At 36.9% G+C, this 12,648-nt stretch overlaps 1 protein-coding gene and 1 long non-coding RNA gene across 4 annotated transcripts; one reads left to right on the top strand and one right to left on the bottom strand.

Moving 5' to 3' along the window:
• Nucleotides 1-355: 355 nt before the first annotated feature.
• Nucleotides 356-3,904, top strand: LOC110936175. 3 transcript variants are annotated; one of them, XR_002589799.2, is made up of 7 exons: nucleotides 356-628; nucleotides 807-879; nucleotides 985-1,376; nucleotides 1,597-1,757; nucleotides 3,245-3,384; nucleotides 3,472-3,558; nucleotides 3,637-3,904. It is a non-coding gene; the product is annotated as an uncharacterized LOC110936175 (long non-coding RNA). The 3 variants fall into 3 exon arrangements; XR_004862798.1 differs by lacking the exon at nucleotides 356-628 and having other exon boundaries at nucleotides 636-879; nucleotides 3,637-3,686; nucleotides 3,794-3,889; XR_004862797.1 differs by lacking the exon at nucleotides 356-628 and having other exon boundaries at nucleotides 636-879.
• A 2,133-nt stretch (nucleotides 3,905-6,037) lies between these two features.
• LOC110936173 (UDP-glycosyltransferase 90A1) lies at nucleotides 6,038-7,536 on the bottom strand. The gene has a single exon (XM_022178515.2). It carries the CDS (start codon nucleotides 7,503-7,505, stop codon nucleotides 6,105-6,107), a length of 1,401 nt encoding a protein of 466 aa, XP_022034207.1. The 5' UTR covers nucleotides 7,506-7,536; the 3' UTR covers nucleotides 6,038-6,104.
• Nucleotides 7,537-12,648: the final 5,112 nt, after the last annotated feature.

Genomic DNA, 12,648 nt, shown 5'->3' with positions numbered 1-12,648 from the left:
AGTTCAAGGAAACAAGGGTGTTACTTGGTGTGGAAGACCTATCATATATGACTTAGAATTTAAGGGGTTGATTTTTGGCGAACTTCATACCCAAGTCCCATAAAAGAGACTTCCTAATCGAGATAGGATTAGGTTGTGTAGTTTATTATTAATCTATTATATATAATAAACATGATAAATAAGGGCTTATGTGGCATTAGATAAGAGCTTGGAAAATGACATGACATTTGCTGAGACAACCTACTTTTTGGTTTTGGCTCCAAAATTTCGGGTCTTCTTTTTCTTGATATGGACATACACGGGATCCGAATTTTGACCCGGGTATATATTGTTTCTAAAGTTTTATTTTCATTCAAGAACACGACAGAACTCTTTTCTCTCTATCTTCCATCTCAAAACCCTAGCGCAGCCATGTCTGAAGTGGAGGTTGCTTGAAGTAGAGGTTGCTTGAAGCGGATTTTTACGGCGGCGGATAAACACTAATTAAATGATTCTTCTTCACTCCGATTATACCTTAATCAAATGATTTCTTCATTCGCCTCTCTCAGCTCTGAAACCCTAGATTCACAACTTCATCAACTGCTCTGATTTTGTTGGTTTAGGAAACTAAAGATATCACAAATCTTTTGTATAAATTATATCCCTAATCTATTTTTTCATCTTCTTTGATTTTAGGGCTTTTACTTCAAAACGGGCGGATGTTCACTGTTATTAAAAAATCTATAAACAATGTTTTTTTTATGTTGATTAGATGATGAATTGTTGATTACTGTTATTAATATATGAATTGGCTTATGGATGTACAGGATGACAGAGAAATTGTTGTGAAGAACCTTTCAGAGACATCAAAATAGGGGAATAGAGAATTTACAGATGAAGGTTTGATATTGTGCTCATAATGCAGAGATGGTTTTTTAGTTTTTGTTATGTTTAAACCACCAATTTTGATGACGATGTTGATTTAATATTGTGCTCATAATGCAGAGACGGTTAAGAATGGCCACAATAGGGCTTCGATGGTGGCGCCTACAGATGAGATTCAACTCACCAAAGTTAAGAAATCCCTAAGTTGCATTTTTGGTTATTTTGATTTGTTATTTTTTCAAATTTCATCTCCATTTTTAATTTGTTGTTTATGATGCAGGTTTTTTTTGCATATCGATTCTCTATTTAATGTCATGATTGTAGTGTTAGTTTGTTTTTGGAATCATGAAGTTCTAGGTTTGGAGTTGAAAGTGAACTCCCATTAAGTTCACAGCTTCAAGATATGATCTTGAGCCAGAAGATTACCATCTTCACAAGCATTGTGATATCAGAATAATAACAAGAGGTCTAATGTCTAATTGTTAGAAGAAGACTATAGTCGTCAAATTGTAGTAAGTTGCCAACTATTGCTATTCAACAGGTTTCATCTTACTCTTATGTGTGTTCGTCTTTGAACTTTATGTTCTTCGAAAACTATTTTTATAATACCACTAATTTAGGATTGCTTATTGTTATTATGAATTGATAAGTTTAACATGGCCCTGATCAGATATTCTTGAACATTATCAGAACTTAAGCCTGCATTAGTAATATTGATTTTTACATTTGCAGGGATTAAAGTTTTTTTAAAGATTTTGTTTGTGGGAGATTGAGGTGGAGGTGGATTAGAGAGAGGTTTAAATGGAGTGTCGATGGGAAGAGATAAGCTAAGAAGGAAGACGATGGAACACAAGGCTTTGAACTTGCAGGAAGTAGCTTTTGGTGGTTTAGTGGTAAGTTTTTGAATCCAATCATTAAGCTTTGATATGAATTTGTAGTTATACTCTCACTAATTTGCCGCATAAAAGTATTAAAGATGGTTGCAAAGAGAGGAAGTCAGTGTTTAATTCTCATATGATTTCTAAAATAGATTAGGGCTTTTATAGTTTATCAATTATTCTTTGAGACGGATGAAAATCCAAGTAAGTTATAGCATTATTAGGGAGTGTTTGGATTAGCATTTTTGGAATTTATTATTGAGACGGATGAAAATATCTATGTATTAGTAGACATGCCTGTATGGGGAAAGAAGCGGTGAAAGCATCTGTATCGGTTGAATAGCTTGAGCGTAAGTCTCTGTGCGTCAAAAGTTGTCGAGAGACAGAGATTGAATGGTATGGAGAGATTAAGGTTAAATAAACTTTGAAAGATGCATCATTAAGAAACCAAATTTATGTTTTTTATTCAGAATTTCATTCGGGTCAACTTTTAATTCCTGGTTGTTTTTGTAAATTTGATCATGCAATTTGAGATGCAACAAATAAGGTCTCACTACTCGCAGCTGAATAAAGGTTAGACACTAATTGGTCGCTTAAATTTTAATCGCCGGTTGTTTTCATAAATTTGATGAGTTTATGATCTTAGTGTGTTTAGGTGAGCAAATTCTTGAAGTTTCTAGGGCTCATATGGAACCCACTATCATGGGTTATGAAATTGCAAGTGGGGGAGTAAGAACTAAGAACTCTACTTAAATTCAATACAAGTTAGTCAAATTTGATAAAGAATCAAAGTTTTTTTTATTTTATTGCTTTATAGTAAATTTTATGGATTAAAGCAAGTAAGGTCTTTTTTTTACAAATCTCTGTCTATTTGCCATTGAAATAGTAACAGATAGTCGTATTGCAAACGGGCCAAAAGCAACTTAATTATGAATTTCAAAAAATAAATGAAAACATGTCTTAATATGTATTGAGGGTTCTCTATAGGAGGATTCATTCAAGATTAGTGCTCTGAAGTGTGAATATTTATTTGTATGATGAAAAGGTAGACTTCAAAATGCATAAATGATATGTGTTTGAAAACTCATAATTTTGGATGATGTTAGTGGAATTATTAGACCTTCAAGGTGCAACACCATATCAAAATATTGTTGTGGAAGTAAAGATATTTAATTACTAATGGGTTACTTTATATATGCATAATATCATTGTTTCTTGGTCCTCCAAGCTGTGGAAAGACAACTTTGTTGCTGGCCTTGGCTGGAAGCCTTGGAATATATCACCTTATATTAAAAAAAAAACATCCCATTCTTTTATTTTGAAGTTCTTTTTCAGTACTCGGGCTAGACATCACTTTAAGCTCGAAATCATAGTTTTTCTTATAGTAATTATATAACAAGAGCAGTTGGAAGCATTTGCAACTTTCTATCCATTTATAGTGAGAAGCCAGTATGTTAATGTAGTTACATTATATCATATCGATTTTCCTAATCATTTTATAGGTGAAAAGTGTCGCCTTTGGCTCTTATCAGTTCGCCTGTATGTTGTTCTTTTTTTGATCTGGTCTACTCGGGGGAAAACATGTTGCTGGTTGTTCAAAGCCATAGGGCCCATAACCTACTTGTGGATTTTGTTCGTAAAGGTTCTAGAATCTTATACTTTTTCAATTAACAATCTGAATTATCTTGATTGATTATTTTTGGTGGTAACGGGTTCTTGATTTTTGAAGGCATCTTATGTGGAAACAAGATGAAGGCAAACTTCTTCCCGTGATAGAGGTGGCAAAAATTCAGTAATTACAGTAGATAACATAAAGGTCTGTCTATATTCTGTTATAATTAATGTAAGGGTTTTACCTTGTATCTACTAAATGTCTGTTATTGTTTGTTTGCAGGTTGATATATGTGTATTTGCTTTTGATGTCATGCTTGCTAATGGGGAACAGTAATCATCTTGATCCTGCTCTTAGATATTTTATGAATTTTTAATTTTAATTCACTAAACTGTAAAAATGATGGTGGTTAAACTTTTCACATGCTCTTTTATGACAGGTTGTTGGGTTTACCTTTGCGTCAAAGAAGAAAATGTGAGATTACTAATTTGCATATGTTTTTATAGTTCATCTAACGAGGCCTAATGCATTAGTGTTACTCTTGATTCAATATTTTACTCATAGGTATGGTATGGTTTGATTAATTTTAAATAGAAATGAATCAATGTGTGTTGAAATTTTTGGTTAATGTAATTTAAATTTTCCTACCCGGGTGATAACCTAGTTTAAATATAAATGTAATTCGAGTTGTAGTCTAGTGAAATAGGTTATTTCTATAAATACCGGTTCAAGGTTAATTATTTTAATCAAGTTTTAGAGAGAGATTTCTTGATAATAAAATCGTTTTGGGGTTTGGCCAAATCAATTCAACGTGTTACACACTATGGGTCGGCCTGCTTCCTTTTGCCTTCATTGTATTGGACATATATGATATACACAAAGACAAAGTTGACACGATTCTTGAACAATTTCCCAACTGATCACGCTTGTTAAATCCATACTAATTAAGATTATTGAATCCTTTCAAGCCACTTGACAAATTCCATTAGTGAACCGCTGGCTGTTTGCGGATTTCAGTCAATTTAGAAATTAATTAAGTTCTGGCATGTGGGGGTCTCATGACTGACTATAAGCAGTGCAGATACATAAATTCCGTACTCAACTATTCCGAGTCAATTGTCTGTTTTAGTAACGCATTTTTATTGTAAATGATTTATGATATATTTTTAAACACTGTAAATTATAGCCTCAACTCTACCATTGTGTTTTCAACAACCAGCATTTCCAATACAGTTGGAAACTGTTAATACGAAACATTAAGAGAATGACGTAGATAGATGTCAACTTATTAAAGAGGATATTTGTGTATCTGTAATTGTGTCACACACACAGCTTAACGGTAACTATTTCTAGACTTAAAAGAAAAAAAGGCATGCCACTTTTAGAAATTTTTTAATGTCATTTTTTAAATTATTTTAATCACTATTTACATAATCTAATTAGAACTATTTTTATGTCATTTTCTAAATTATTTTAATCACTATTTATAGAATCTAAATAGACATCAAGTAGTGTAAAAAGGTTTCCTTTGCACGTAATCAAATGATAACCTCTAAGCAATCACTAGGTTAAGAGGTTACTATTTGATAATGTGACGTCATACTAGTTTACTCGTAGGATCAGTTAGACCAGTCGAACTGGATTTAAAAACCGGATTACATCATAAATAGCGTAATTATTTAAAAAACAATATTGCACATATAAAAAAATATAGAAACTATAAAAATTTCATGATACTTATAGTTTGTAACAACTTAAGATATTGAAGTAATTAAATAAAAATATACTAAATGAACCATAAATTGAGGGGCTTGATTTTGTAGAGAATGCCTTAATGTCACATGTCACGTAACCACCCCATGACAAATGGTCTCATTATCTATTCTACCTTACCACACATCTAACTATTTGAGTTCACTTTCCAGCGACTAGTGTTGTTTTTGTTTAAGTTTGCTGCTTGTTTTCTGGTCGCTACTCTCATCTCTGTGAAGATCCTGCCACTCTGGCCCTGACGACGCTCTTTCCGACAACATTTATAGCCGAGATCTGCTTCTTTCCCGTCTAAAAATTATGAACCAAAGAGAAATAATCTTGCAACCGGCCAATCGCCTTAGCCGGCCCACCGGTCGACGCCGACCGCTCCTAATCGGCCGGTTATTATACCAACGAGTGAACTATGCCTAACCAGACCGCCACCTTTGTCGATCTCCGGTCCGACCCGTCCAATCTGGCTACCAAAACACTGACTTAGAGAGACAAACTTTTGAGTTAATCTAAGGGAAAACTTGATTAGTTGATTGTGAAGTTACGTGGAAAGAATCCACCTGTCTCAGGTCTCAACGAATATTCAAACTTACTCCAATGGTCATATGTCACCAATGCAACTCCTCTAATTCACGTTACCTAACATATCATCAGGTTCGTCCCTGATAATTCATGTAAAAAACATGCCCTTAGGGCTTAACGAAATTGGGTATTTGGCTTACTAAAAGTCTAAACCTAATGCCCGGCTAATAACTAATCTAAACCATAAAAATAGTTTTGTAAGTGGCCATATTTTGGTGTTCGTATGTATATACCCTATTAATTTATTTATTTTTACATATACATATTAGAGTTTTTTTTAAAAATAACGTGTCCTGACCGGTGGTTCTCCCCGCCCACATTCGGGCCGGCTGTTTCATAACAAACTAAAATAAACTTTTGAAAATATTAAGTTGCGACGTCTTGTACATACATGAAGTAGAAAGTTACGGTGATAGTGACTTGGTTTGAAGCTCAACAATGAGCTCATTCAAAGTCCGCCATGACGAACCACCCTCTTTCACCGCCTCAACCGCGGCGTCGCTAATCTCCTTCACCTTCTTCCTGACCTCCTTCCCTTTCACACCTTCCATCAACTCCTTCACATTCTTCTTCAACCCTTCCCATTTCACAAAACCTTTCACACTCCCATCACAAGTTTCCACCCTCATCCCAATCTTCATTTCTTCCACCACAAACTTCGCGTTTAGCGGCTGCTCAGCCGCCAACGGCCATGCTAGTATTGGCACACCCGCGCATATACTCTCCAACACAGAGTTCCATCCACAATGACTCACAAAACCCTTCACACTCTCATGCTCTAATATCTCTCTTTGATCCACCCATTCTCGAACCACAATCCCTTTCTCCTTCACTCTCTCCTCGAACCCATCATCCGGCCCGAAACTCTCTTCACTTCTTCTCACCACCCACAAGAAATTAACTTCAGATCTTTCGAGCCCGAGCTTGATCTCTTCTATTTGATTTATACATATATCCGCTTGTGACCCGAATGCCACATATAAAACCGGAACCCCGAGCTCAAGTAATTTTTTATCTAGCCAAACCATCCATGATGGTTTCTGGTCAGACAAACTTTCTTTCTTTATTCGTTCTTGCGCAAGACATAAAGGACCAACAGACCATGATTTTGGTGCTGAGTTTGAGTTCCAATACTCCGCGTACACGGGTTCAAGCTCGAAGAAGCTGTTAGTAACCAATCCATAGCTTTTTATTGTAGCAACTACTTGTTCCATTCTCCATTTAAACAAAGGGCTGTCGCGGTCTGTTGCATCATCACACTCGAGTCTAGTTGCCGTCATCCATGGGAATTCTGGGACAGTGACTAGATCGGTATCGGTTTTTCCGTCAAATAGGTGTGGGTTGAGGGAGATAACTCGGAACATGGTGATAGCGAAGTTGCTCATTCCATAGTAGACGAGCCGTGGGATATTGAATATATTTGCTGAGTCCAGTGTCCAGCCAAAGAAGCCGTCTGTAACCATGAAGGTGACCGGAGTTTCCAATGCTTGGATCGCTTGTTCGAAGTGCGATTTCATTAGTTTTGTGGACGAGACGAAAGAATAGAAGAGGGACGAGGAGGGGAGTTTGTCTACGCTCTCTACGCCCGAAGGGATGCCCGGGATGTTATCAGGGAAGGGAAGGGTGATGATTGTGGTGGGTGTGTCGGAGAGGGAGGCGGAGACGTATTGGCGGTTGGCGGGTGTGGTGAAGAGAGTGACGGTGGCGTTACGGCGGAGGAGGAGGCGAGCTAGGTCGAGGATTGGAATGGTGTGGCCTTTGGCCATGAAAGGAAACAAGAGGACATGAAGAGGTGTAGAGGCCATGTACGTGTACGTCGAAGAAAACAAGAAAAGGTTGTGTCTATTACTTATTAATGTTAGCTTAGTTTATATAGACCAATGAAAATGACTAGTATTTTCTTGATCACATGCATATGCATATGACATTCATATAAAATGATATACTTCAATTACGTAAGAATAAATATATTATTCTTTTAATATTTAATTTTAGCTATTATAATCATTTATATTATATAGATCAAAATATATTAAAACCTATTATATAATTAGTTGATAATTGTTGATGGACTATATTACCATTATTAACTAATTAGGTTTCCTCTTACGGTGTATATATAAGGAGATAACTAGAGAACTAAAAAGCTTATACAATTAATCATAACATCACAATCATAAAATCGCCCCATCTCTCTCTCCAACCGAATTCCCCTTTGATTCGGTTCTCACCATCACAACTTTACTCCCTAAGGAGGAACCAAATCAAGCTGACAACTATGTCAAACTCAATGGTTGCATCTCTGTCTGGATTATCTGCTGGCTTGTCTGTTCTCACAGGTATTTCTTTTATGTTTTCCATTGGGGGGAGGGGGTGGTCATCACTTATCACGCACTCATCACTCACAACATCCAATCAAGTTCCGCCATGTCATCAACCATTATTCCATCACTCACAACCTTTTTAGTGGCAATGGTCATCACTCACAACACCCAACAATAAACCCTCACACCCCTCACATGGTTCCCTTTATCACGCATGAATTTTTTCACGGAAATAATATATCACGCGTTAAACAATTTGGTGGCGGTGGAATTTCACCAACTTCCACGCGTTAATAATTTCCATCACATACAACAATATCACCGCCCCCACTCCCGTTACTCATGGGGGATAGGCTGAGACGAAAAGAGAATCGAAGAGAGAGAGGATGTCGACGACTGAGCTAGGGTTTGCAGAATCGTAGCTCTGATACCATAAATGTTTTTGTATATTTCTGTGTGTTTTACATTGAAGAATAATGACCCATTATATAATATATAGGGTTGATTACATAACAAACTATCCTATAAATATGGAAACTAAATAATTATACACAATACAATATATCTGCTAAGAATAGCTTTGCAGCAAACTTATACGATTTCTTAGTGTGTTCAGCTACAACGCCTGACGGCCCGCCTCTAAACTGAAAATGTGCCTTTTCTGATCAGAGACCAACTCAGGTATGGTATGTTATTCCAATTTCATGCCCCTTTTGATAATTTGTTTTAGTTTATTTAATTAGGGATTATGGTTTACCAAAAAAAAATCAAGTTTATGATTGACTGCTTGAAATTTCGATGGGAAATGAAAAAATATTTGACCTGACCCTATAGCCTTATAGGATTAGCATGATTCTACAAAGTCACGGATGTGATATCAAGGATATGGCTAATGTGGTTGGGTGTAACACTGATAACATCTCGCTTTCTTACTTGAGTATCACAGTGGGGACCATTAAGAATAGAATTAGCAACTGGGACCCAATTGTTGAGATTTTCGATAAAAGGTTGTCGGTTTGGAAATTTAAAACTATGTCTATAGGGGGAAGGCTTATTTTGGTTAATTCTGTTTTGGAGAGTCTTCCTATATATTACTTTTCTTTATATAAAGCCCCGATCGGTATAATTAAGATTCTTGAAGCTAAAATGAGAAAGTTTCTTTGGGCGGTATCTAGTGAAAATAACAAAATGAACTGGGTGGCCTGGGACTGGGTCACTTGGCCCAAGAAAAAAGGAGGGTTGAGTATTAACAAACTTAAAGAAGTTAATGAGGCTCTGCTGTTTAAGTGGGGTTGGAGATATAGGGTCGAAAATCAAATTTTGTGGAGGAAAGTGGTGGAAGCTTGTCATAGTAAAAACAATCAAAGAGGCTTTCTGCCGTTGAATGGTAATTATGCGGGTTGTTGGAATAACATTCTGAAATTGATTTCCAAAATGAAATTAAATGGGAAGGGTTTAAATCGGATGATTCTGGGTAAAGTGGGGAACGGGGTTGATATTCATTTTTGGATAGACACCTGGGTGGGCGATCTTCCTTTCATGGAAAGATGGTCACACCTGTTTGTTTTGGATTCGTGTAAAACTTACAGAGTTACGGATAGAATTGCCACGGGACATGGAAATGGCGGTTGTTCTTGGAATTGGGTTAGACAACCCGAGTCTGATACAGAGCTTAAGGAATGTCAGGAATGTCAAGATGTTATCAACATGGTGAGATTGTCCGACGATAAGGACTCGTGGTCATGGAACGTTGACAGTCAGGAAGGTTTCTTGGTGAATTCAGTGAAAAAGGCGTTAGTTTTAGATAGGGGTCTCAGCCATCTTCCTAACTTCGAATGGTGCAAATAGGTGCCCCTCAAATGTAATATAATGGCTTGGATAGGCTTGCAACCAGAGTCAATTTGAGAAGAAGGAACGTGGATATTACTTCGGTTATGTGACCTTTCTGTGATGAGTATGAGGAAACGGTGGATCATTTATTCACTGCATGTTCAATGGCTATTCGGGTGTGGGCGGCTGTCAGTGCTTGGTGCAACATTCCCCTGATCTTCGCTTTCGAATTCAAAGATTTAATGGATATACATAAAACTCTTCAGGTTGGAAAGAAAATGAAAAAGATTATCCTTGGGTTGGTAATTATTTCGTGTTGGTGTATTTGGAAATGTAGGAACGAGTTGATCTTCAATCAGATCAGGAGAAGCCCACAAGAAATTATGATAGAGATTAAGAGGGTGTTTGGGATTACGTTTTGAAGTGATTATTTGATTATTGCGTTTGTAAAACATAAATAATCTAAAAAGTGTTTGGATGAAAAAGTGATTATCTGCCTCCAAAACGCAGTTTTGGAGAAGCATGTACCTACATGCTTTTTCAAAACGCAGTTTTAAAAACGCAAAATCTATTTTTAAAACGCATGATCTATTTTGAAAACGCAACACCAAACACCCCCTAAGTCGAGAGGATTTTGGTGGATTAAAAATAGATCGTCATATAAATATATTAGTTGGAAGGAATGGTGTAAATATCCTATGAGTATGTTGTAATTTGGCCCTTTACCCGTTTGGGTCGAGGGTGCTATATTGTTTGGCATTTTACCCGTTTGGATCGGATGTGTGTTTTAATGAAGTTTTATTTAAAAAAAAAACATATTATATATATACTCTTTGATAGAGACATATCAATAATAAATACTAATAATCAATGATTCTAGAAAGTCACGAATCATGCTAATCCCATGATGATTGAGCAATGATTGAGGTCATATACATCGAATTAATATTTACTATAAATAATAACTAATAAACGTAGTTGTATTTTCTTGATCACATGCCTATCACATTTAGGGGCGGAGCTAATGTATTAAGAGGGACAGCACGGACTACGGCTTAATCCTGTATTTGTAGTGTATTTTTTCGGTTTTTTTTATACAAAGGATACCCCTAAACAAATACGAGGATATCCTTGAATTAATGGGCTAGCTCCGCCACTATTCACATTCACAAAAAATGGTATACGTCAATTATTCAAGTTGAAGTGCAGAAGAGGGGTCAAGTAAGGGGTCGGGGCGTTCCACTTTTCATTACTTACCACACCCAATCAGCTTCCGCAACGTTATCGAACTTCATTCCATCACTAGTGATGGATTTTAGTGGGAGTGCCCATCACTAGTGATGGATTAACCCATTCCTTGCGACCATCGAACTTCAACCCATTCCTCAACCGTAACATCCCCCTTCTTCACGCGTTATGTCGAACGTCCAGTGCCAAAGTCACTAAATGGGTAAGTCGTCAATCCCTAAAACGGACTATGTAATGCTATGTAATGTACTTTGTTACGGGCGGTACAACGCGTCATGAGTTCCACGCGTGATAGGAGTCAGCGGTGGCGGTGTTCCACGATGGTCCCACGCACGGTCACCGTGTCATCATTGAGCCTCCCGTCTCCCCTAATGGGGACACTTGATTTTGGATAGCTAGATGTGGGTTGTTTTTCAATAACTAAAAGCTTAATACTACAAAAACTTTGATTCTAAAAACAATTGAAAATTAATACTATTACAAGTTAATTGTATTAAGAATTTTAAAATCATAAAATATCAAAACTTACTTCTAAAATTGTTATTTATGAAATTAAACTTCTTAGAAAATATTTTAAAGCATACATATATTTAAATTAAATTTTTGAAGGGTTGCGTTGTGACTTGTGAGGTAAAAAGGCAAAAGTGAAGGATCACATATGATCTAACACATGTAGAAAGAGGGTGGTGGTAGGACTATTACGAGACCATTCAAATCCTATGATGTGAAATCTATTTAAGGGTGGAGGGTATCGTTGCGGTGAGTTTGATCGGGGAGGGGGTTGCTGAGCGGGGAAGGGGTGCCGGCCTTCAATCGGTGAGCGTGGAATGGTTAAATCGGTGACTACTCACCGCTGCGGGAAGAGGAGGGAAGGAGGAGAGAGGGGGTTTAATGGTGGGTCTCAACCCCTTTCAACCAATCACAATTATTTTTTTTAAATTCTTTATCACTCTCCAGATGTTTGAACCATTGTCAGTGATTGAGTGCAAAATAGAGAGTAGGATGGGGACTTGACATGGCATGACATTATTGGCTAGAAAATAACTTAAACACCCTAAAGTGATTGAACGACTCCCTCTACCCTAACAACCAAGTGAAGAGGATCTACAATGGTCTCCAATAGAAGGTTGTGGTATGACCGAAATTAAATGCAATGACTATCAATTGTGTTTTTTTTTTTCGAACGGGGACTATATATTCAAATATAGGAAGACGGGGCCAGCCGAGATTTATGTATACAAACAAATATTTAGGGTGCACGGGGCGTTCTTCGGGGAGTGGTTCGGTGAGCATAGTCACCGATCGGGAACACCGCCGCCATCCAAGCGGGGACCCGAATCGGTGATAGGTTTCGGTGTGGAGTCACCGCTTGAGTTTGGCACGATTGTCAAAAAAGGACCGTTGTCAAACGGTCGAAATTTAAAAAAAAAATCAATTTTCTTTAATAATATAAATATAAACCAACCTAAATCAATTTTTTTACCACACTCACCACTCTCAAACTCACACCATCACTCTCAAACTCACAAATCTTTCAAATACAACA

The sequence above is a fragment of the Helianthus annuus genome, chromosome 7 (genome assembly GCF_002127325.2).
Source record: "Helianthus annuus cultivar XRQ/B chromosome 7, HanXRQr2.0-SUNRISE, whole genome shotgun sequence".
NCBI lineage: Eukaryota > Viridiplantae > Streptophyta > Magnoliopsida > Asterales > Asteraceae > Helianthus > Helianthus annuus.
Note: the sequence above shows the minus strand (reverse complement) of the source record. Positions and strands in the feature narration are given on the sequence as shown.